The following is a 25,900-nucleotide window of genomic DNA, read 5'->3' as shown; positions in this document are numbered from 1 at the left end:
CACCTGAGTGATCTTAGCACACAATTTGCAGTGGCACGAGACTAAAATGCAAGTGGCTGGCAGTGGACTAGTTAGGGGGACACTATGGGGAAATTTTTTGTTGTTTTGCACAAACTTCTGATCAGTGCTTGGAAGTGCCAGAAGACACTTCCATTTCCTCCTCAAGAGATGCCTACCTGCAGGTTTCGCTGGAGCACTCTTAGAGATGCCTCACGAGGAAGCTACCACAGACTCACCATCCCTTTCGGTCCAAAACACATCTGCCACCTGCACCCGGAGCAACCCTGCCTGCCATCGGTGCTCCGACCACTGCTCATCCCCTCCCCGGGCACCCACGGCCTCACTAAACACACAGCACAGTTTCCCTTCTCCACCAGGGACACACCTGACAGCAGCAGCAGCAGCGGTGCCCTTGCAGCAGCCCTGTCCTCATGCCCAGAGCTTTGTGGAGCCTCCCAGGGCTGGGAGAGGTTGGGGGGAGGTCGGGGTCCCCGCGTGCCTCCTAGCAGTGCCGCAGCTGCCCTTCGCCCCGTGCACCTGGCTGTGTTGCACGTGGTGCAGCAGGACACGGGAAGGCAGCACGACGACTTGCCACTCACCGTGAAACACCCCGTTGTCCACCAAGAAGTGCCGGCAGTACTGCAGACAGCTTTTCTTATCCAGACTCCAGTAACTCATCGTGAGAGGCCTTTCTGCTCACCATCAAAGACAGCTACCCTACAAAGGGAAACAGAACGGGTAATTAAACGAGTTAATTTACAAGAAATGCATAACTGCTGGAAGCACTACAAAAAAAAAAAAAAAAAAAAAAAAAAAGTGTATTTATTGGAGCTTTTTATGCAAAACAGCCCATTAGCTTCATACCGAGTGTCGCAGCAAACGCAGCCCTCCTCCCCCCAGACACACGCACCTCTGAGGACTCGCAGCGATGCCAGGCGCAGAGCACCCAGACCAGCTGGACCCTGACCACCAGCAGCCCTCGAACCCAGCGAGCCGAGAGCTGCTGAGCCTGAGCCGAGTGCCTGCTGTCAGTCAACCCCGCAGCAGAGCATGTGGCCCCGAGAGGATCGATTTAATCTATTGAATGATGCTGGCCCACATTTAACAACTGCAAACGCATCGGACAAGGCCACAAAACAAAATATACCCTCCCCAGTTAAACATACAAAAAAAAAAAAAAAAAAGATGAATCAATGGATCCAAAGGTAATTAATGGCATCCTGATTTTAGGACCACGTTGCAGCACTATGTGGACACAGAGCCCCCTCAGCCCTACCCCTACCCTGGGGCTGAGGCTCCGGCGCTGTCATGGGGTGAGCTTTGCCTCCAAGGCGGCCAGCAGCAGGCACGCGGGCTCTGAAATATTCACGGGTAATTTGCTGCAGATGCTACCACCCAGCAGAGCCTGGAGCAGACGGTGTCCTTCTGGCCACGCACCCTGGGGCTCCGCTGGGCCAAGCCCCCTGGGTGCCAATATTGCTTGGATGCTGCCACCAGCACTTGCAGAGCCCAAGTGGGAAGGCCCAGGGGAACAAAGAGTGAGGGGCTGGGGCCAGTCGCTAACAATGAGGTGAGGAACAATCCCCCTTTATACTGGGGGGAGGAACAATCCCCCCTCAGGCCTCAGAGCGTTTCCATCACTGTGGCTCCACTGCCACAGCCGGGGACAACAGCAACAATGGGAAGAAGGTTTTTTTAACGGCACAACTAACTCGTTGGTAAGCTGGTGGCTGTAACCCAGACAAGGCTGGGTTTGTCTGAGAGGTTTCACTGAACGTCCCTTGAGGGAAGCTCAGCCTCTTGTGCAGGTCGGACCTCGCGGCAGTCCCCCAAGCAGCAGGGCTCTGCCCAACAGCACAGCGGTCCACGCTGCTCTCATCTCTGCTGCTGAAGGAAAACAAGCAAGAAAGACGCATGGACTCCTTGGTTTTGACACCGAATCCCTGAATTTGCCTCCTCCCTTTGCTGTTTCAGCCAGCTCAGGACCCATGCCAGCCACCCCTTCCTGCTACAGGCCTGCTTTGGGCTCCCATTTCACCTCCCTCCCACCTTCCCCCAGTCCTAGCCCAGCTGCTCTCTCACCCACGCTTTGCACAAACTCCCTCTCTGCCCCACTGCCTGCATCCGAGAGACCCCAAGCAGGGTGTGAGGGCACTGCCCCCCTCCTCCATCAAGGCCCTGCTGGGTGCAGCTCCCCCCAGCTGAAGCACCACGGCACGCTGCAAGTGGCAGGGCTGCAGCTCTGCTGAGGGACACAGGTGTTCTGCTTGAGTGATTTCAAAACAAAAGGGAAATCAAGTCCTCTCCAACCACGCCAACAGGGCTCACACTATCCATAACGACCAGTTCAGCCACAGCTGTCTCCTGGGACCCGATCCCCAGACTCCACTATGAGGGAAAAGAAGAACTTGGAGAATTTCTCCCCTCCCAGAGCGAGCACCCCGAGCAGGCACAGCAGCCTGCAGGTGACCGCTGCTGCCGGAGCAGCTAGCGTGGGGCTGAGGCCAGCAGCAAGCCCTGCTCCTGTTTTGCTCTGTCTCAAAACCAGCTGCCTCCGTTACAGGATGGTTTGGTATGGATCACGTAGTGTTTACACTAAAGGCGTATTTTACTAAAATTTGGACCACCGAATCGTGACACCCAGCAACAGCAAAGTGACACCTCCGCCAGGCTTCTGCATTTCTTGGACTTTTGTCCTTGTTAGGAGTGAGCTTTTGTTAGAGCCCGTTGTGACTAAGGCCACCCCTCTGGCATTAATGAGTAAGGCGCAAGCTGTCAGTGTAGAAGGGTAGGAATAACTTTAACACTGCCCAGCCTGCTGCCAGTCTGTTTGCTTTAGGTGTTAAAAAACAAACACACAAGTTATTACCATGTTTTAATTCGTAAAGTTGTGTCAAGAACTTATCAGTAAGAATTTGCACAGAATTAAGAGGGTTCATCTCTTGTTCCACTCCCACAGAGAGCTCAGGTCAGGGGGGACTGATGGGCAGAAGCTGCTAGTGATATAAATGCAGTGCCTTGAAACGAAAGCCGCCAGCCCCCTCCCTCCCTCCCCTCCCTCTCCCGCTGACACAATGTCCCCTTGTCCTCAGCACCAGGCGATGGCACGCCGAACAAAGGCTCTCCTGGCACTCAGGGAGGAGGGCAGAATCCCAAAGTGGCAACACCAGCCGACAGAAACATCCCATGAAACACCCCATAACACACCCCTGCCCCTCAGCATCTGGCTTTCTCTGGTATGGAGCCGGGGAAGAGCCCAGCCAGGACCGTGCCCTCCTCCAGAGAAGCCTCAGCTACCTTACTAAGCTTTTTTTTTTTTTTTTTTTTTTGTAAGTATCCATAGTATATACAGATTCTTTCTAGAATTTAAAGCATCTTGTAGCATAAATAAAAAGCTTAAAAAAAATCCCCCAAATTGCACCCCCTTTTCAACAGCAGGTATTTATTCATAAATATCACCAGCACAAAAGCGGATTATTGATAGCCGCTGGTAATGGAAGGACAAACCATCTAGTACCTGGTCCTGCTCTTATTTTTATTCCTCCAGAACACTTCCTAGAGGAATAACAAGTTTTTATCCGATTTATTTTCCTTCCAGAGCAGTCCCTGATCTAATTTGCCCCGAGGACGGCTGTGGTGGCACAGCAGCGATGGCTCTGGAGGTGGTGGCGGTGTGCGAGCCACACGGTAGAAAGAAAAATTTCCTGTGGGTTTAGCTGGAAGCAATCGGAAACTCTTAGGAGCCAGAGTTGTCTATACAAAGGGAAAAGGTCACAAGAGTTTGGATTTAGGACACAGATATGGCACATTTGTGCTTTTTAGAGATATGAAGTTGAGGTGTGGCTCTGTTTTTTTGTTTGGGGGTTGTGTGTGGTGGTGATGGCATGGGGGTCTTGTTTGTTGCTTTTTGTTGGTATTAAACTGATAGCTTGGTAAGTTCCCTCTCAGGGCACTACACATTAATCTTAGCCACACATCCTTCACGAGACGAAGACAGACTGGTGTCAGTTTGCTTATTTAAGCAAGCCCCTCGGGGCACTCAGGAAACTGTCCCCAGCCTCACTTGGCCAGTGCCAGAGGTGTTCAGAAGACAAGGAGGCAGCAGCAGCAGCAGCCTCCTGCCTCCCTCCTGCTGCTGCCACTGCTCCAGGAGGTCCTGCCCAGCCCCTCGGGGCACCCAGCTCGGAGCAGGAGCAGGAGCAGGGCTGATGCCCACTCCATGGGAGCTCACAGACCTCACCACATGCCCCAGACGAGTTCCCATCCCGTATCACCCACCCAGAGGTGGCAGGAGGCCAAGCAGTGCTGGGCCATGTCCCGGACAAGTGCCTTACCTGTCCTGCCTCGCTAACCTCCATCTTCCTGCGGCTGCTAATGCTGCTGGGGCTTTTGTTTCACTTCTCCCACTCTTTCTGGGAAGTCATGAAAAGCATGTGTCAGCACAACGCGCTGCTGAGGAAGGCATTAGAAAGGATTTGAACTGACTCCCCATGGCAACAGACCCTGAAAAGGAATTAGCATTTGCTCCCGGCTCCTCCAGAAGCCCGAGTGCACTTTGTTTTTCTCCCGGTTGAGGAATGCTTTCCAGGAGGGCGGCGTGCTGCTGCCTCTGCCGGGCGTGGAACCGATAAATATGAGTGAGTGTGTCTGGATGGTTTCCTTCCATGCTTCCAGCGCTCTGCACACCTTTCAGCTGTCTTTGCCTGCACCCTGGGACACTAACACAAATCATTTGATGTTTTTGCTGCCCAAAGTTTTCCCAATGCTGCATGTTGCATGCAAGTGCCTTTCTGCACGGGAGATTTTCACCTACACAGACACAATCCCTTCGCCCCATTGGCGATGCTACTTGCTTTTAACGCATCACCTACAGCACATCCTCAGGCTCAGCCGTACTCCTTGAGACCTTTCTGTATGCTCTCCCGTTTCTTCTGTGGGATGAACACCACTACTGCCTTCAGAGCAGGCAGAGGAGCGCACAGCAAGCCCAGGACCCTCAGCTGTAGGAGCCATCAGCACCAACACGAGCAGCCCCAAAGCGTAGAGAACTGATTCATCCCAGAAGCAGCTCACAAGCTCCTGGGGACACCTCGCTCACGCCTCGACCCTCCAGGTAAAAGTGGGCACAAGGCAAAAATCCAACTCTACTTCCCACTCTGGAAACTTATCTGGAGATAAGTTTCCAAGGGTTTCAGTGAATTATCCATTGTGTGAGGCCAAGAATAGGAACTCCCACTCATGGCACTGCCTGGGGCGAGCTGCTGACAGTGCCAGCAGAGGAGACAGCCGGTCTCAAGAACACGTCTCACTCTGCTTTCAGCTGGAGCTCTGCTCAGCATCACCTCGCCACGCACATCTCTGCCCGGGGTGTGAAACAGAAGAGCAAAGTGAAAGGAGCAAACGCTCGCGCAGAGATTCAACACAGCAAGGACTTCCTTTACTGAGCAGCTGTTAATAACGCAGCTCTAAGAGCTTCTGGAAATACCTGACACAGAGCTTCAGCTCCCTTCCCAGCAACAAAGCGGTGCTTTAAAGACCTGAAGTCACGATAACAAACGTGAAGGGCAAGCTTGCTTTGTTCTTACCTACCATTATTTTAGAAAATAAGATTTCTGTTTCTAGAAATTGAGATGAACATTTCTTTCCTGCAGGTCCTTTCCACCTTGGAGAACTCCTCCTTCCTCAACAGACCAGAAACATTCACCGTAAAACGCAGGAGGTACGCGGCACACCAGGTCATGCCTGAGGGCAGGTGTCTCTCACCAGGAGTAAATGTGATCATTTACACAAGTCGTTTTCAGACACCTTGCTAATATAGTATGAGATCCCATTATCTGAGATGTGCAACGCTGCCACTTCAGTAGCTGCTTCTGCTATCACTGAGCATACAGCTACTACTACAGCCAACGAAATCCCAGCTACTGCTGTGCTATGGCACGGAATAACTCAAACTCTTTGATAAAATATGAAGATAAAATAAGATGCCTGGAAAGGGCTTATGCCAGCACGGCCAGCCATGCACACAGATGATGAGCATCGCATCTGCTATCGGGGTACTTGCTGACTGAGGCGCAGCCCCCCCACGGAGCAGGGGTGGGGACCACTGCCCCCACAACTCGAACTAAGCCCAGGAAATGTGTCCAGCCGAGCCTCAGTGCCCATTTCAAGCCTGAGCAGCTGGAGCCAGCGCTTCCTCCACTCCCACCCAGGGCCACGCTTGGCCACCCTCAGTGTGCGTGGGGACGTGAACTCTGTGTCAGCTCCAATAAATCGGGTCTGTAGCGCTGCACGGGCTGCTTCACACCACAGCTTGCCTCTACTTGAAACTTCTTGCAAGCGACCCTGAGTTATTTCAGGCTGAAGAGGCTCACATGGACAGCTCTTGCCAGGAATGTTACACCTCTTTAATGCACGTGGCCAGATGCAATTAAATGGGTTCTGTAATGTTCACCCATGGGCTTGAGCCCCCAGAAGAGCACACGTTGCGCCCCCAGCATTGAGTACTCGGCTTTTTCTAGCACTGCAACAGGTGCCTGCTTCCAAAACGCTCCAGCAGCTCTGCCCACCTCTCTTCCACTCCTCCACACTTCCCCTGCTCTCATCGGAGCCTTAGTAAGTGCCTATCCACAGCATAAACACTTCCCCCTGCCTTCTGCACCCCCAGGGTGCCTTTCCACCTCCAGGCACACGCACATCGCTCTCAGCCACCCAGGCACACCTGGGCACAGCTCCTGCAGAGGAAAGCAGAGGCAAGCTCAGACCTCGGGAGCAGTGGTGATGCCCCCAGTGTCCGTGGAGACTGGAACAAGAAAACCGCCGTCGTCAAGAAAGCAACCCCAGCTTGCTAAAGCAAACAAACACGAGAGAACAAGCGCAAACAAACAGCCCCTGGCAGCTTGGGCAGCCTGCAGCACCGCTGGCCAAAATCAGCCCTGCTCCGGCAGAAACACCTCCTGCTCGGGGAGGTGGGAGCCCAGACGGATTTATCCTCAGCACAGCCCCAGGGGCAGGAGGCAAAGCCACCTCTGCGTGCTTGGCCCTACTCCTCCACCCGGGCATCTCCCTGCTCACAGCTCGCTCTGCGCCCTACCACAGCGGGGGAAAACACCGCAACGACTGCTCCTAAAGCCCCCCCCCCCACCATTCAAGAGGTTGTAAAATCGCTGTGCTTTAACCCGGCTTTGTGCCTAATAGGAAGTTTCCGTAAAACCCCACAAGATGATAGCGCACGGCAGCCTTACCTGCTGAAGGGAGAAAGCCCCGGGGGCAGCAGAGCCGCGGGCACGCCGGGGCGCTTTGTGTCCCCGTCACTCCCGGACCTGCTTCACGTCCTGAGGAAGCCTTCAAAAAAAAAAAAATAAAATAAAAATAAAAATAAAACGCGGCGTTTAGGGAACAAAAGCCGGTCCTCGTGAAGGGAGCCCCCAGACGGGGCAAACCGGGAGGGGGGCGAGCGGCCGGGCCCCCGCCAGCAGGGAAGGGGCGTGGGGGGGGGGGCAGACAAAGAGCCGGGGCCGGCCCCGGGCTGCGGCCACCGCCTCGCTGCCTCCCGGCTACCACACGACGAGGGCGACCCCCGGGGGTCTCCCCGCACCCAGCCCCCGGCCCCCCTCGCCCCGCGCTCACCCCGCCGCGCTCCGCTCCCGTTCAAACGCCCGGCCCCGCCCGCCGCCGCCGGGGAGCTGAGGGGAAACCCGGAGCCGTCGAAGAGCTCGGAGCGGAGCCGAATTTCGTTGTGCAGCCGCCCCCGATCCAGCCCCGGTGTTGCGGCGGCCCCGCGCCCGGTCGAGCGGAGCTGCCCCCCGAGGGGCCCCCGGGCTCGCCGCACCTGCCGCGGGCTCGGTGGGCTCGGTGCTTTGGAGCCCTTCAAAGCCCTTCAAAGCCCTTCAAAGCCCTTAAAAGCCCCCACAAACCTCCCCCGCCGCTCACCTGAGCGAGCCCGTGAAGCCCCCGGGTCCCCCCGACGGGCTGGGGCTGCCCCCGACGCCTGCTGGTGGGCAGGCACCGAGCTGGGGCTCGGGGGGCTCCGCTTGGGACACAGGGGTTGGGGTTGGGGTGCTCGGGGTGCTCTGGGACCCACGGGTTTGTTAGGGTTTGGGGCCAGGAGCTGGGCTCAGAGAGCCCCGTGGGCCCCTTCCAGCTCGGGAGGTTTCATGGTTTAGACTGGGAAAGAGGAGAGGTCGCAGCGAGCACGAGGTTTCCCCAAAGACGGGGATTTTTTGGGGCACTTTTTGCTCTTTCTCCTGCCCAGGAGCGCTGCAGGGGAAGGCTCAGGGCCAGGCCGCAGCAGGGCCCTGCCCGCGCCTTTGTTCTGCCCGGAGCCGGGGCGGGCAGGCTCGGGGCAGGGCCGGGAGCGTTTGAGTGTTTGAGTGTTTGTCACCGCCGTTTGCCTCAAACACCAGCCCGGCAATAAAAACCCTGAAGATATTTCCCTTAGCGGGCCATCTGGAGGCATCTCCTTTTTCACTGCCTGCGGCCTGGGCAAGAAGTTGGCTTCTTTCTGCTGCAGTCGGAGGTGCAGGGAGGGCAACGAGCTAAGTACTTTAATTCTTGTCCTTACTCCCAACCACACAAGAACTGCAACCTCTGCCTGGAAATGCTCTTACATGTGCTGCTGTGGTTAAAGGAAATGGATAACACACCTCGAGGCAGTGCAGGGTGTCCCCATGTAATGGAGAGAAGTGCTTTTTCCTCCCCTGACCTCCCAGTCAGTTCCACAAGCTGTTTGTTTCTGCTTAGCTGTTTGTTTCTGCTCCTGCTATGGGCTTTTCAAGACAGGCCTCCCACAGACCAGATCTGCAGCCACTCAGGGCTTGCACAGACAGAAAGCACTGCTGGTTTTTCCTGATCAGCATTGTGGCGGGTTTGGTTTTGTTTTGGAGAGGGGAAATATTCAATAATCACAGCAAAAGGCCAAATATAACTGTAGAGTTATGCTTAGTTTGGAAATAACTCCGCTTAATAATAATTCACTTAATAAACTGAAACACCTGCAATTAAACACGAGGAGCAGTTTATGACTATGACTGTGTGACTTCTCTGTCCAGGTATCACAGCAGCGATTGACCCACACCTGTAATGCATAAAACCAGATGCTTCTTTTTATAAATCTTCTGGAATAGTTTCCAGCTCCAGTCAAGGTCTCCCTCTGCTCCTCTATCCCACACTGGTTCCCAGCACTGATACCCGTCCTGCAGGTACCTCATGGCTAGCTGCTCAGCAGACTGTGTGAGAAAGCAGCCTTTTGGTCCTTAAGAGGACACAGAAACAAAAGTAATAAAACAAAACAAAACTGACATACATTCTTACCCAAGGAATTTATTTAATTATTTATTTATTTTTAGGATCTCAGGATTCACAATTTTGCACTGAAGCCAGCAATAAATAAATAAATAAAAAGGCATAACTAATTTCAGGCAATGCTCAAGTATTGAGATTTTCATACCGCACTCCTCTCCCTGGCATTTCACTGCCAAATAAATACATGGAAAGAAAAAATATAAGCAAAGTACTTTACTTGAGATAATCAGGAGCATGGCAGATTAAAAGTCAAGCATTTGGTAAATAAAACATGATAATGAACATGAGAAAATCAATCTTTATTCTGAGAACGTTTACAAAAAATATACTTTACATATACATAACACCTCTTTGAAAAAATAAAGCACTCTGTGGTCCATTTTTTATATTTCCTATTTAAGTTTTATCTTCATCTGGTTTTAGATACTTTTAGAACCATCAGAAGAAAACATTCATTTCTTTCTTCTGACATAACTTGCAAAACTCTTTCATGTTAATTTCGTGTTTTATAAATTGGCATCACTGGCACAGTAGCTTCCATTCTCTAATATACCTTTTTTTTTTTTTTTTAATATATTAGTGGTTATGATCCTATCAGCTTTTTAAGATCAAACCACAACAAATTACCTTTTATTCTGGTAATAATGCAACCCGTTATTCAAGATGAGCAATTTTTTAACACTCAAATTATGCACAAACGTAGTATAGGAATTCAAACAAGCAGGTAAACACGTGCCACAAGCTTTCTCAAGCTCTGAAATGGAGTTTTCCAGCCACTACCAGTTACACAGTAATGACCTGTAACAGCTGAGCACTTAAGGTGGTGCACTTTGGATGGATACTTTGCACCTCTTAAAAACAGCTGCCAGCTGTTCTCACTTCAGTTAACGCATCTGTAGGTATTTAGCAGGTGGAAAACGGCACACCTGATTTGGGACACTGCTGCAGAAAATTTTAGCTTAAGAAGGCTTCAATTTTTGTCCTGTGTAACACAACTAAACTTCAGCCCCACGTGGCTTATATAATATGGCATTGGGTAACTTTACAGCTTTTTTGTCTAAGACAAGGAACTCACAAGTTACAGCACTTTTTATCACAGATTTATATTTTACATAAAGTATGTAACACAGATACGTGGCATCCCTCTAGACAAGTCTCCCATTCAGCCTTTAAATATAGCTTCTTAACCAGTTCACAAACTGTTTCAATGTCTGTACACATTTATTGTTGCTTATACGGTCTCTAACTCTTTCAGAGAAGCTTTCTTCTTGCCATATTCCTTTATTTTTCTTCAAGGCCTTTAACTCTGCTCGAAGCAGTCTTTTGTGAAGTTTCCAGTAGAGGCGAGAGTCGTGATGTAGTCCTTCGATACGTGCTGTTCTGCCGAGCCCTTGCCTCAAGATCTCCTCGTTTAAGCACACGCTGAGAAAGCGACCCTACAAAAAGGCACAGTAAATACAATATGCACTTACCCTTTAACGTGTTCTCGCTGAGGTCCAAGCTTCACTTCTGGCTGAATCTACCCTCATGCAGAAAGAGTTAAAAGAAACACAGCTGACTTTGGAAACGTACTACTAGCACAAGTAATCTATAAGAAAACATTTGATGGATTAAACATTAAGCTAATCAGAACGACACCATATAGCCTAGCACTACCAGACTGAGCAGTCTACAAAGGTACTTGTTTTGGAGTCTGACTTAATAAAACTTTATTTAAAATTCCTGTAAAGATAATTTACAATAACTAATAACATTCTCATGTACTGACTGTTTAATCACAGTCAAACCTAAAACTGCAGATTAAAGTCATTTTTTGTTACTATATTTACCTTATTTACTAAAACACGGCACTCGAGTGCCAAGTCCTCCCTTCCGAGAAGCTGGAACCACACCATTCGTGAGGGTTTCAACTCTTTCTGTAACCAGACCATGCCACTTGGAGCCAGCTCCACTCCAGCAAGTCTTACCAGCAAAAGACCTTTGGATTGCCCTGGATATAGATAGAGAGAACTTTTTTTTTTTATTGAATGCCACAGTCAAGTGAAATTTCATATTTTGCACAGACCCCCAGCTATCATTAACAAGTTTATGGACTTAAAAAAATAAATAAATCCATTTTAGTTCCCTGAAGCACTACTGACTTGCAACTAAGAATTTGATCTAATTCCCCCTTCAGTAAAAAAAATAAATAAATTCAAGATTTCAGAAATGATATAAGATATTTTGTTTTATTCTGCATACAAGTAGAAAGAAGTACTTTCGTTATCAGTCACCAGTATTTTATCTGAAAGGGCAGAAACACTAGGAGAAGAATTAGCGCCTCCACGTATTTGCAAAGCGGGCACGTGACTGCGCTCACAGACCTGACCCACAGCTTCTGAGAAGCCAGAGCAAAACCCCCCTGCTACACGGAGCTGTCTGATTTTCATCTCTGAACAAAAGCATAATTGCAATAGAATTGTTGATTTTTTTTATTTTTTTTTGCCAGTAATGAGAGCAGCTACGCAAACAAATTAACTGCCTGTGTGCTTGGGTTCTTGCTGCCAGAAACAGATCACCGTAATAAAACACTGTATTGGCAGGCTCCTCCTGCAGTTCTCTTCTCAGCCTTTCTTATTCCTTTTTCCCATCTGTGAAGCACGGAAGGATCAGAAGGCAGCGCCAGGAGTGTAACCTTAGCCTTCCTCACAGCTTGCCCCTGCCTGCCTGCTCTGTGCAAAGACAGCGCACCTGATGTCCCGCTGATTTCTGCCCATCTACTTCCAAGAGTATTGTTTAAAATAAAATTTAAAAAAGCAAATACTTCTGGTGTCGCAGTATTTGTGCTTGTCTAGCGGACAACACTGTTAATGTCATTTCATTCCTGTCCTTGTTTTTCATCTACTTTTACTTACATTTTCTCTGTATTGACGTAACAATAGGAATGGTAATGGGAATGTGTTCAACTTCCAGACCTTTCTCCGTTACGTGATGGATTTTTCCCCGCAATTTGACATTCTTTTCAATAAACTCCACGGGTATATCCAGAGCGTTTGTGAACTTTGTTGTCTATTGATGGAAAGAAGAATGAGACACGGTTTAAAATATATACAGAGAGAGAGCAGTTTCAATCACATTACATCAAACCATATACAGCTATACTATTACACAGCATGGACAACTAATTTCTTTTCTTAGACAGCAATCAGCTGTAGAACCCCTTCCAGCCTGCTTGTCCAGCCCCTCAGGAATGCTCCCTGTTTTACAGCATGTGCAACATTAGGGATGAGCATGAGAGCAGGCTGAGAGAAAGAATGGAAACTGATGTTTTATATTGACACGCACTGAAGTTAACTTGATTCACCATGAAAAGGGTGTTTTAAAAGTGGCCTGAACAGTGCTAGAGGGGTGAAAGCCAGCCAAGAAGGGCGTGTTTGAAGACACTGGCAAAGAACAGACACACTGAAAACAAAGGCAGAGCAGCGCAGACAGACGCAACAACACAGACTTTGATAAGGGAGGCAAAGAGGAGAGGGACAAAAGCAGGTGTGCACCTTTGAAAAGATCACACGATGACTAAATTCGATACGGCATCCCTTGATAACGGGAGGACTCAGAGGAGGGAGTTATAGGAGCACAGGGGAAAACAAAGGGCAGAGGCACCACAGGCTTGGCCAGCAGCAGCCGCACAGGAACAACGCAGCTGCAGCAGGGACACAACTGCCGTGTAGGCAATCCAGCAATATGTGTGATTTGGGCTTTTTGGGGATATTTTAAAATAAAAACGTCAGGCAGATGTCCTCTCACAGCAGGCTGTGAGGGGGGCAGGCGGCAGTGACCCCTTACAGAGCCGTGGCTGTGCCTGGAGCCCGCAGCGGGGCGTTACTGGGTGCCAGGAGCCGACAGCTTCGAGAAGTGAAGGGTTTATGCTTAAAAATACGTGAAAAGCACCTCTGCTCGTGGGACTAGGGAGCAAGGACGCGGGGAAACCACCTCTGCTTCAGCTGCGGTTGAACTATGGGTTAACTGCGCCACAGGCTGTGGGGCACTACCGCTGGGGATGCAGCACTGAGGAAAGCGACTTGAGGAGCTAAAAACCAGGGGGGAGCCCTTTGAGGAGCCCTTTGAGGGGAGCCCTTTGGGGAGCCCTTTGGCCGCACTCACCAGCCGCACGCTCCTGGCCAGCAGCAGCAGCCCGGCCGCCGCCAGCCCGGCGCTGAGGCTCTGCGGGGAAGAGGACAGCGAGGATCAGCGGGGAGCCGACCCCTGCCCCTACCCCGGCCCCGGCCCCTGCCCTTGTCCCGGCGCCGTTACCCGCAGCAGCCCCAGGTGCCCGTCCGCCCACTCGGACACCCGGCCCAGGGCCTCTCCCGCCGCGCTCCGCCGCTCCGCCATGGCCGCCACAGAGCCCGCAGCGCCCCCGCACGGGGTCCGCCGGCACCGCGGGGCTGAGGGGACCGGGGGGGACCGGAGGGGACCGGGAGGGATCAAGGGGACCGGGGGGCAGCTGAGGAGCCGGGCAGCTTCCCGAACGGGAGCCCCAATGTATGGCCCTTGGGGTGAGCCTGCGAGCAGCCCCTGGCGCCGGCTGGGCAGGATGGGGAATTGAGGTGAATTCTGAGGTGAATTCTGGTGAATTCAGGCTCATCGGCCGCATCCTTGCTGCAGCTCGTGGTGCTGTCAGAAAACAGCCTGAGAACGTCCCCGAGTTTATCGCTGCTGTTTATCGTTTCCCCACCTTCGTCCCAACCTAACAAACACCACAGTTCCTTACCAGACCACCCGAGCCATTTCCCTCAGCTGAACCATCGCCCGGCTGTGCAACGCACCTACACGGCCTTCAAAAAACACGGTGCAAGGAAATAATCGCACACAATATAAAGTTATACCCAGAATGTGTCTACACAAACCTTTCACTTCCATTAAAGCCCAGTTCAAGGTTTCTGTGAGAGCAGGAGGTACATCAAATAACATCAGCGTCAGCCACGGCTCAGGATTTCAGGACAGCCACAGATCCCGTTAGGAATTCATAACCCACAGCACCAAAAGAAACCTACCTGAATCAAAAAATTTTACCTGGTGCTGCAATTAAAACAATTCTTAAGCCACTGGCTGCGAGGTGTCTTGAATAAATAAATTTACTACTACAAATTACTACTTTAATTTATAAATAAATTACTACTATAATTTTCTTCAAGATAAGTGGTGAAGCTGTTAGGTTTGGTTTATTTACTAAGCATGAACACTTTAAGATTAAGTGATAAAAGCAGAAATAGTGCAAAATCTGGCTTTCAGCAAAAACATACGCACACAGTTCTTAATAATTTGGAAGCGTGCTGCTGACTTTGCTAAGGAGGGTATATTTTACACAGCATATTTTGCTAAGGAGCGTTATTTTTTGCTAAGGAGTGTATATTTTACATGCATCGTCTCGTTTGGAGAGGTGCTGGAGGAGTCGCACAGTGCTGCTGCCTGCAAAAACTTGTTCCGGTCCCTGCCGCTGTGGAGAACCTTACGCTGTGCCCTGGACCTGCTCACTGGGGGCACCACAGGTACAGAACCGAATTTTGGAGCAGGCAGTCTCAGGGAACACCACCAAATCACATTCACAGGAGCAGGGGAGGATGGCTTCCCGCATGGCAAACCCAGCCCAACACCACAGCTGTGTCCAACGGCACCGCAAGGGCGAGCTGTTCTCTGCCTCTCCTCACGCTCTGCTGCACCCCTTTCCCCCAGGACCTGGCTCACTTCACAGTGATCCTGCTCAGGAATCTAAACCAGGACAAACCATTTACCTACAAAAAAAAAAAAACACATTTCTGCCATTTGTCTTTTGCTAGAAAGAAGCCACCCCTGACTCCCCGCCAGGCCCACTCCGTCCCTGCAGCAAATCAAGACTAGAGCAGTGCTTGGTCATTTTCCTCCATTTCCCATTTCAAAAACAGACTCGCAAGCAGGAGATTTTATTATTTATTTTTTTTAACGTTAAAGACTGCAATAATTCTAATTGCCAGAAGAAACCATTTAAAATAGGGGCAGAAGAAAAAGCAGTAGTGAACCTGAAAGATTACTGGAGCCTTTCAGCAATCTGCTGATGAACTGGCATGGTTGTGACATTTGTGACTTGTGTTACAAACCAGCAGCACTGAGAGATTAAAAAAAAAATACACTGTCCCTTGGTTCCTTCTCCAGTTTGAAAGAGGAAGAGAATTACTTATGCTGTATCATGTAACAATTGGAGTTTAATGTTGCTGTTGAAATCATTTCATGTATCACTTCAGCAATTCCCAAGGCATTTTTATTAGAACTGGTTACACTGGCACCTTCAGAAATATTGAAACAAAATTGCAAAGTAAAAGCCAACTGTAAAACATTTATGAATTTAATTCCCTATATTCTGCAGTCTAGATCTCCCTCAAAGCCAGAGAGGTTGAAAAAACACTCCAGGTCTGGCCAAGCTGCTATGGAAATAAGCAGCCCCTTGTTATAGCACCAACAGATCCCAAATGCCTCATGCACACTGAATCTGGTAGCAGTGATCTGGCTAGGACTGAAAGATACACCCACCTCTGACTACAAGTCTCAGATTCCTCGTGTGCTTATGCAGAGACGTAGTTGGAAGACTTAGCCTGGGGAGTAAAAACTGTGCTTTTATTCAGCTTGATTTGCTAATCCTGCTGTCCTTGAAACAAACCGAGTGTGCTGCTGCTGGACCACAGATCGCAGCTGGGGGAAGGCAGCTGGGTGCTGCAGCTCTGGGCTTGGCTTCCTACCAGCTGCTGAAGGCTGCTGCTTTGGGGAGGGACAGAAGAGCCAAACAGGCTCCAAGCAGCATTTGGTCACTGTCCTCTTCCAGCACCTTCTTACTCAGAAGGTCACACAGATGCTTTGTGCACATGGGATCTCCCCTGCAGCCTGCCCCTGGTATAATTTACTTTTTGCTGAAGCATACAGTAACAAAAGCCCCACAGCCTGTCTCGCCAGGAGCTGGGAACATGAAGGTCATGGTGCAATACTTCCAGTATTGACAAGGCAAGAAATAGAGAAGTGAAAAGAAAATCACGTACCTTTCAAAGGTATTTTCATATATTTTTAATAATGATGTACAATATACATCCACCAATATACAAGTGCCCCTTCTCTAGGCGTACAGTGTACTTGCTGTACATCACTAAGGCACTCAGGAATGAAGTCATTCTTGATAAATGCAACAGGAAATTTCCACTATCAAGGATCAGAAATAAATTTCTATAGCAGCTCTACCACAGGATGTAACTCGTTTGCATTACGCAACAGCAAGTTGTACATCAACTCACTGGGAATTTGGCAAGTCTGTCATCACCAGAGCACTTTCAAAGGCACTGATCTTCTTTTCTTACCCCTGGCTGGGAAGAGAGGCATTTTTTCCCACACTGATCTTTAATCTGTTCAAATTTTAGTGACAGAGGAACCAGCACTACCACTTCATTCCATCAAATAACAACTGCCTCCAGAAGGACCGCATGCCTTCTCCTTCCAACGCCTGTGTTTTGTGCGCTAGCTGCTACACTACGCAGTTTACACCTTCAGGACTCAATGCTCAGAGTATTGTGCGTTACTCTTAAGTCCTCCTTTACATCAATTTTTCCTCAAGAAAGAATCCTGAATGTAAATCAAAATGCTTTGAAACAGAGGAAATAAATTAAATGTAGCTTTGTTTATAAAAATATTCTCTTATAAATCTTTAAAGCTTATAAAAGCCTGAAAATACATTTAAAAGAATCTCTGAAACATTATTTCATCCTTTGAAATGTGGTTACAGTCCAGGAAGCGAGAAGAAACAAAGCCCATGGACATTTTACATTTCTCTTCCCACGATGAATTCCGCAGTACAATGTGCTTCACCTACAAGTCAAAATGCCTTTCACATCCTTCCCCAGGTCAGCTGCCCGTGCCAGAGCTGCCTGTTCAGGAATCAAGAGTTGGAACTCAGCTAACAATGCTGCTGTTTAGGTAAACGTGGCACAAGCAGCTTTTCCACAGTTACTATATGGAAAGTTGGGATGTTGGTTGTACCAGAAGCCATGGCTCTGAAGCTAGAGCATGGGGACACGTAGCACACAGGTGCCGTTTCTCATTAGTGTCTCAACTTGTGTTCTCATGTTGGGAAGGCGAGTGGTATCACACACACACCACTGTCTCAGCCACCCGTTTTTTCCAGCAACTTGGCATTTAAAATACCTATATTCCTGTTCATTGCTTATGGGATGTGTCTCTGTAATAAAACTAAAATAACCTGGCTAGTCCGTCCAATATTGCAATCGCATCAATTGGTCCTCTTGCACTTCCACGAAGATTGTCCTTCATCCTGCAGCTTTTTTAATTTGGGCCCAAACAGGAACCACCAGGCAAATCCCAGAATGACACAGATGACAGATTCCACGTAGTAACCATCCAAGGTAGTAACGCAGGAACCGCCGGCCTTCGTGCAGAGCTGCAATGCAGAAGCAGAGGTTGAGGCATTAAGTATTTTCTGGGAAAAAACAGAACCACGGGCTTTCTAGAAGTAGGCATTAAATACTCACAGTTTAACAGCCTTTTAAAGGTCATGTCTAAACACACACTTTATTTCTTTATGATAGAGTTATTAAAAGAGATTTTTGAGCTTGGGATGTGCTTTAATCGCAGAACTGAAAGGCAAACTCAAGCATTTGAGGGGTACATGTATGTATGGCACATGATTGCTCTTGCTATTGTTTAACTTTCAATACCGCCATAATCCCAAAACAAAGCAATCCTCTGAATCGAGGTTCTGCCAGCATTTGCATTATTCTGAGACGTCAAAATCAGATTAGCAGTCAGAAGGGAGCGGCTGTGGAACATTTCCAACAGGGAAGATGTGGAAAAGAGATCGGAGGAGCGAGGTGAAGGAGGAAGGACTTCAGCCCCACAGAGGTAAGCTGAGACCCCTGCTGAAGCAGCACATGTTAAGAGGAAGCATTTTCTCCAGAACTGGAACTCCAGTTCAAACAAGTCAAGTTTGACTTCTAGAACAGCATGTTCAGAGACCTCCGCATCCTGAAGAGTTCCATAAGCACAGAAAAGCATTCAGGAGTGAAATCTCAATCACAAGTAAGGGAAAACAATACCACACAGCAAAAAGCCCCCAAACATTCCCACCCTGCCAAATCTTTGCATTAAGATTTGGCATTTGCTCACGCGGAGGTGAATTTGAAACACTGCTTTCCAGCAGATCTGCGTGCTGCTGTTTGATCCGAGCACAGTAGCACAATATGTTCTCTGTTCTCTTCTGCAGGGCTCCCCGGAACCGGGAAGGCTGCCAGTCACACCGCTCCGTTTCAAATGGAAAGCGAAGATCAAAGACAGCAAAGGAATGTCACAGCGGAAAGAATCAAGGTATCAAGACAGAAGCCACCAGAAGGACAGACAGAACAAAGAACTACCACAAAACGGAAGGGACCTGGGGACAAAGCCTGCCAGGAACAGAGCGCCTCACCACACAGCTCCAGGCTGAGCACAGTTTATCAGGAATGCAACCAGCAGCTCCCTGTACTGCAGCGAGTGCGGCACCAACCTAGTGCTGCTGCCACCAGCTTTCCATCCCAGTCTGAACGGAAAGGGACAATTACTCTGCAACTGCAAATCTTTGGTAAAGATGGTAGCTATGAAGAGCACGCAGATAAAGGCTGAATTTTGTCAGTGAGGAAAAAAAAGCTTAATTACTGGGATTTATTTCTTTTAAAGTGTAAACTATGCTCCGTGAAGGTTTTCAAAGGTGGAAAGAAATCCTAAGAGAAGCCATTTCACCTGGACATAACTGCACAGAGACCTTCCCAGCCTCCAGACTTACTTCTGCAGCAGCTGGAGTTCCGCAGGCCTGCCCCTGGGCCCCTGCGCACTCCTTCACCGTGAGCGGATCAACGAGCCAGAGCGCGACGGTGGACGGCCAGTTCCCGCCCAGGTTGGACACCGTGTTGAGGAGTGTCATGTAGGTTCCTCCGATCAGCGGATCGCTAACCTTGGCATTGAAAGCCATGATTGCAACGTACATGCTATACAGCGTGACCTGGAGGGGAGGAGAAAGCCCACAGGTTAAAGGAATTTAGGGTAGCTAGGAACTGAAGCAGTTACTGGCATTTACAGTCCTCTAGCTGATGTGAAATGCCCTCCCGTTGCCCTTTGCCTCCCAGTGTACATTACCTGATGTAAAGCATAACTCAACAATACTATGACGTAGTAGTAGACAGGAAATCCTCCTTCGTGTTTCACTTTAGGAGTCCACCATACCAAAAAAGCAAATTCCAGCCCAAACAGTAACCTGCAGGAATAAGAGAGAATTTGTAACTCAAGTAATTTTGTCCATGTGTTTCTGTACCTTAATACAAAGCAACTATCAGACATTTGTACATGCAATATATTAAAATAGCTTTAACTAGATAAAAACAATTTCTATCTTCTAGAGAATTGTGTATTCAATATTTGACAAGCACTGAAATTGCAAGCATTATATACCTAAACAATTCCTCCTTCCATATCAACATAACACTGCCACATCTCCTATTCCAGCTTCTTCCCCGTCCCTCACACAAAAGTTTTTTGTTGTGGAGAGCAACACACAAGACATTCAGCCAAATTCAGATAGAGAAAAATTTACCTGGCCTTTTTTTTTTTTTTTTTTTTTAAATGAAAGCATACATCATTGTGCAAGAGCACATTTAAGTAATGTTACAGACCGAGCACCCATCTACTGAATAACGGCAGGAAGTAATTGGCTGGATTCGTTGGCTTTACATTCCCACAGAACTCCACAGGCAAACTGCTACATAAACCACTTACAAACAAGATGTCTCATCTGTATCTGCCTAATTCACCTTTTTTTTTTGCTTATCTCAGTAAAGTATACATCTAGTGGATGTTCCAAAAGACTTGTGGATGCAGTCCGCCGCTCTCATGTTAGGCAGCACATGTATTTTTAGAGAGACAGTCCCAAATCTACTCAGAACGATTCAGGAATAAGGAACTATTGACACTGAATACAAGCAGGAAAGTACAGCTCTGTGCTGCAGCACACACATCTCAAACCCACTGCACACTGTGCTCTTTGACTTGTGTCACCACGTGAATCATCTCCAAGGCACAAGATCCAGAGAGTTCAACTTACTAATGACATGTTCTTTCTTCTGTCTGGAAGTTACACAAGAATTCCTATAATTAATCCGAGTCACAAATTACTGCATTTCAACAAAACCATTTTTTGTTTGCTTTTACCTAAAAGGCATCGCTTTGTAGAAGGTGTTCAGCGGCTGGGGGCCTGCTGTGTACTTGCTGATAATCAGAGGCAATATTATCTGCACAGGAACCATTGGAACCGCCAGCAGAGCTAGGTGCTCTTTAGGTACTCCTTCTTCCACCAGCTTGAGTCCCGTTACAGCGTCTGCTGCTGAAAATCCAACCTGCAATGGAAGTTAAACAAAATAACCTGGGGAAAGCAGTGACAGCGTGGCTAGAAGGTCAGTTTACTTGGCATTAAGTACACTGAGAAAAGGGAGAGAGCACAATTCACTTTTGTTTCTAATTTCCATACCAGTTCTGAAACGTGTTCTACACTTGCACACTGTTCTTGTCATCAACACCAGAACTATACCAAGAACACCACACCCAGCACCGGTATTCATGCCCATACCTTAAAGGCACGTTGGTATCCACGACTGCCAACAGAATGTCATGAAAACCTGGTTTGTACAGAGCTGCAGATTCTGGGAACATGATTTAGGTGAAAAGAAGCATTTTCTGTGCTTTTAACTGCAGCCTACACAAACTGCCTAACTGTAAAGATGCAAGTTTAAAAATAAATGAATGTTAGATTGTAATCAAACTTTTCTTTAATGCTTCTGTAAACATGTCAGCGCTCCAACTAACGCTGTTGTACCAAGCTACTTAGCTGAATGATACAAGCCATCGTGTTTCCAAATCTCATGTCAAAATTTGGAACTGATGGCAACCACTGGCAAAAGCGAGCAATAAGCTGTATCACGGGGACTCAGCAACCTTTCAGGTTCTCATACCACCAGCACCTGACAATTCCCATACGTGTTTGCTTACTTTTGCTGTGAGAATCAGGAGACAGAACGTGAGAACTGCTGGCATTTTGATTATTGAGAAGAGCAGCTTGTACGTATCCGTGATGCCTTTTGTTTCTTCCTTTGTTGGTGTTAATTCTTTGTTTTCCTTTTTCAGGAGGGCAACAAGCGTGGTGGTAACCAAGAAGACGGCTCCCCAGAAAAACAGGAAATCTGGAATAAAAAATATTCTATCAGCCACCACAAGCATGTCATTAACAGCTCACTGAAACGTCCTTATTATGCTACAACACAAAGGGCAACCTAATAAAAAAAAAAAAAGGTTGAATAAAGCCCGTACTCATTGACCCACCTGAAAACAAGCACCAAAACCAAAGCAGGAGCAGACAGCTACATACAAGGTTCCCACCTCCCCTCAGTCTATAGCCACGTTTGCTTGAGGTTTAGACACAGCAGCAACCTGGGGCGCTGCCCTCCAGGTCTGTGCAGCACCAGTGAGCATGTTGGAGAACAGAAATCAACGTGGGCTTTCTGAGGAGCTGCACAGAAACCCACTAACAGTGAATAAAGGAGGAAAAAGGCACACTGAGTAGCTACAAGACAGGATGGGGAAAAATCTCTGGAGGAAGCAGTCATTCACCCCTCTCCAGGCGATCCATCGCAGCCTGTAGCCCTTCTGCAGCCCCCCTGCTGCACGTACCCACCATCCGAAGGAAACCAAGCCCGATACCCACACGAGTGCAAAGAAGTCCCAATGAAGGCTCCTACACAGTCTCTACATAAAGACTGACTCAGATCTGTTTTAGGAGGACATTGTATTTGCTATCCTCAGTGCTGGACATTGAGCAGGCAGAATGTTTGCTGAACAGCGCACCGGGAGGCAGCGGCAGCAAAGCACACTCATGTTTTATGGCAGGGACTTAGGGAGCACGCTAGCCTGAGACAGCCCTACAAAAGAGGCAAGAAGGAATTCAGCAACGTGCAGGGGGTATGACAGAAGTACCCTTTTATCTTGCTGATCAGAAGCAGCCCCAGGAGCCTCAAGACAACAAAGCAAGCAGCGAGCGCTGGTGAAAGGGCAAAGACAGGGCAAAGGTTTAGTCAATGATTAGCTGCTTTGGGTTTGCAGGAAGCAAGCACCACAAGCACAGATGAACGTCTAGAAGGCTCCTTTAGCTATTCCTTCCATTTCCAGGTCACTTACAATAAAAGTGGCATTTCAGATTATTTTCTGCCACTTCCATGTCACTTATTTTTCCCTTTCCAAAAGTAAAGGAGAGAAGGCCTCATAACCAGCACTGTCAGATTGCTCCCTCCCCTGTTTAACAAAAACCGTGAGCGTATCTTCTGAGCCAACCAGCAGGGCTCAGAGCCTGACCTGCTGCAGGAGCGGTACCGTGACGACAGCTCCGCAGTGTGAGATGGAAAGGAAATAGCTCTGAGCATCACACAGACATTCCTCATCGGGTCAGCCCCATTGGATGCAATACAGCAGGGGCTGAGATAGCTACAAAAGGCCACGCACAAGAGCCCAGACTAAAGAGTTTCTTTTAATAGCAGGCATTCTGTAGCACTTCTGGTGCCACCGGTGCTGCCCCCTGCCCCATCCCTGTTTTGTCTCTGCCACCAGGAAAATAAATGGCTGTGCTGGGGCAAAGCAAACTTCAGAGCTCCACCACAAATAGAGCAGGCTGCAAAAATGTCAAGGAGCTGTGGGACAGGACAGCTGCTTCATCACAACAGCCTTAAGTAATAACGCAGCCCCACATCTCCTCCCAGGAAAAAGAGCACTCCCCTCAGCAGCCTAGTTCATACTCACTGCACCTTCCCCCTGCAGTCACACCTCACCTCCTCCTTCACATACCACAGGCATTCACGTGACTCCACAAAAAACTGGACAGGGACCAAAAGACGCAGCCAGCCAGCTTTTGAAGAAAAAAATAACGTCCTTTGAACAGCAAAGAGCAAAGCTCACATACGTGCTAGCACAAACAATAAGCCCACTGATTTTTTTCACCCCTCTAGAACTTCACAGCCTAAAGAACATCCTAAGACAGCATTTGTTCTGAGGAGCAGCCTCACATCCGTGCACATTATTTCCTGCAGTTATTGGGAACAGCTGAGGCTGCTGCTTCCCAGCTACCTGAAGCTGACTCAGGATCACGAAGCACGAATGTTGCTTTCCCTTACCAGCAGTCAGTCCACAACAGAAGTGTTCAGAGAGCTGAACTGGCACAAAGCCACCCTTCAGCACTGCAAAGTTCGCTGTGGCTGCCCGAACCAGCTCTCCCCGGTGTGACAAGCAGAGAGCCACTGGCACCATCACAGCGCCGCTGCTGCAGCTGCATCAGGACAGGTGAGGACACGGGGACTGTGGCACACCGTCATGTGAATGAGGGAAAATAAATTTATTGAAGGCAGTTTTACTACCCCAAAAACATATCCTGCAACTGTAGTGTCACAGTAATTTGCCCTCCGTACTCCACCCAACTTAACACGCAAGTTCAGCAGGTTGTGTAGGTAATTTTTGGTTTTCCCTTTTTTTTTTTTAAAAAGGCAGTATTTCTGTAATAGCAAGAAATCCATTTATAAAAGCAGTACTGAAAAAAACCCAGCCACCAAAAACCCAGCGAGTGGAGCTAAGCAGACAAGCGAAGCCTCTTTAAGCACACGAGTGATTTCCAAGTTGCATCAGCAGCAAAAGACGTCAGCTTGCTGCTGCAGCAAGAGGGAAGAGACACGCCAGCACCACTGAGCTGCACAACAGGGAAAGCAAAAGCAAGCAATACGCCAGCGGGGTTACTTTGAGGAGTGCCCCGTGCCTGCTGACACATGGACAAGACAAAGTCACCAGCAGTAAGGCAATGGGAAGAGAGGGAGAAACTAAACCCGTGAGAACTTACTCTCAAGTACAGGCCTGGTCACTCTGACACTGCCCCCAGAAATGGTGCTGGCTTGTCACAGCCTCCCCGAGCGGAGCTGCCAAACCTCAGCCTCCCAGCAGACACACAGCCTTCACACAGTCCTTCTGGCAACACACCTAACACCAACCCCACCCAGACTTTCTGAGGAAAAAATGAGAAAACACTCCTAGACCAGCAGCTAGAAACGGATGGATTACCAGATTCTATTTAATTCACTGAAGAAAAAGATAACCCTTACTTTGCTTAATTAAGACCTTCCTTTGGAGTTGGCTATGTGGCCAAGCCTGAACGCCTGTCATTTATACTTCTGTGAGCCATACCATTTGGGAAGGGCTTTTTAAAGTTTATTTCCTCTTCTCTTTCTCCCAGGAGAAGACATTCTTAAGGGGCCTTCTTAAAGGCAGGCAAAGCGTCCACATTTCTCAAAACAGCAACCTATTCCGTGGTCATTAAACCAGGAAACATTTAAAAACAAACCAATTCTCTCCAAAGTGCTTAGGTCAGCCAAGCCAATGACCGGGCACATTTCCCTCACGCTTCAGGCCGGGGGAGCCGAGTGCACTTGCAGCAGACCCCAGCGGCCTCCCCACAGCTGGGGAGGGCAGAGCCACAGGCCGAGGCGGGGAGCACCCCCAGCCCCACACCACCACACAGGGGCACCCAGGCGCTACCTGAGAGGGTGACGATGCCCCGGGGCTGGGGCTGGAAGCGCAGGTACTTGTTGCAGAAGGAGGGCGACTCGAGGGCGAGGAAGAGCACGTTGCCCAGGAAGTAGCCGGCCGTCTGGCCCACCGAGTTGCAGGTGGAGGCGTAGCCCACGTTCTCCCGGGACAGCATGGTGAGGGCCCAGCCGTCCACCGCGATGTCCTGCGTGGCCGCCAGGAACTCGAAGAGGAAGAAGGTGGCGGTGAGAGCCACCACGTCGGGGCCGCGGCCCTGCCCGTCGCCCAGCAGCGCGTCCACCCGGCGGGACAGCCCGATCATGAAGAGCCCCAGCACGTACTGCGTGGGCACCAGCCACGACTTGCGGCGCCCGAAGCGCCTCACGTACACGGCGTCCACCAGCGGCGCCCACAGCAGCTTGAGGCTGAAGGGCCAGAAGACCAGGCTGAAGAAGGCCTGCTCCGTGTAGCTGGCGCTGCGGCTCTGCAGGATGAGCGGCACGCTGCCCGCCAGCCCCAGCGGCACGCCCTGCAGCACGTACAGCGCCAGCAGCAGCAGCACGCTGCCCAGCTCCGCGCGGCACCCCCGCGGCGCCGCCGGGCCCAGCTCGGGCGGCGGTGGCGGCAGCAGCAGCGCCTCGGCCTCCCCGCCCGCCGGGCCGGCCCCCAGCGGCGCCGGCGCCTCCAGGCAGTGCGGGTGGCTGCCGGGGCGGCGCTGCCGGCCGCCCTGCTTGGCCGACATGGCCAGGCCCAGCCCGGCGGGAGCGGAGCGCGGAGCCCCGAGATGCTGCCGCCGCCGCCGCCTCACCCCCACTGACAGGAAGCCGCGCGCCGGCCTCGCCCCACCCCTTCCGGCCGCGTGGCCGCGCCTCATTGGTCCGCTGCGGCAGAGCAGGCCACGCCCCCTCCATCCCCGCTCCGCCCCCTCCGGTCTCGCTCCGCCCCCTAGGCTAAG

The 25,900-nt window shown here is 49.8% G+C and overlaps 3 protein-coding genes across 3 annotated transcripts in view; all 3 read right to left on the bottom strand.

Annotated features, from left to right (window-relative positions):
- Window positions 1–678, bottom strand: part of PLCH1 (phospholipase C eta 1) — a gene marked incomplete at its 5' end in the record, with an annotated part of 57,034 nt that extends 56,356 nt beyond the window's left edge. Inside the window, one exon of the mRNA XM_082766742.1 lies at window positions 600–678. Coding sequence (XP_082622868.1) covers window positions 600–678 — 79 coding nt within the window. The remainder of the gene's footprint in view (window positions 1–599) is intronic.
- Window positions 679–9,364: 8,686 nt separating this feature from the next.
- On the bottom strand, window positions 9,365–13,684 carry LOC309881574 (protein C3orf33). The gene is made up of 5 exons (XM_082767699.1): window positions 13,594–13,684; window positions 13,444–13,503; window positions 12,195–12,348; window positions 11,130–11,290; window positions 9,365–10,736 (listed from the first exon to the last, which is right to left on the bottom strand). Exons 1-5 carry the CDS (start codon window positions 13,672–13,674, stop codon window positions 10,470–10,472), a joined length of 723 nt encoding a protein of 240 aa, XP_082623825.1. The 5' UTR covers window positions 13,675–13,684; the 3' UTR covers window positions 9,365–10,469.
- Window positions 13,685–15,260: 1,576 nt separating this feature from the next.
- On the bottom strand, window positions 15,261–25,753 carry SLC33A1 (solute carrier family 33 member 1). The gene is made up of 6 exons (XM_082766773.1): window positions 24,955–25,753; window positions 21,382–21,572; window positions 20,548–20,732; window positions 19,480–19,597; window positions 19,130–19,345; window positions 15,261–17,752 (listed from the first exon to the last, which is right to left on the bottom strand). Exons 1-6 carry the CDS (start codon window positions 25,685–25,687, stop codon window positions 17,585–17,587), a joined length of 1,611 nt encoding a protein of 536 aa, XP_082622899.1. The 5' UTR covers window positions 25,688–25,753; the 3' UTR covers window positions 15,261–17,584.
- Window positions 25,754–25,900: the final 147 nt, after the last annotated feature.

The sequence above is a fragment of the Aythya marila genome, assembly GCF_965140915.1.
Source record: "Aythya marila genome assembly, chromosome: 9".
Taxonomy (NCBI): Eukaryota; Metazoa; Chordata; class Aves; order Anseriformes; family Anatidae; genus Aythya; species Aythya marila.
This window is presented reverse-complemented; position numbering and strand designations above follow the sequence as displayed.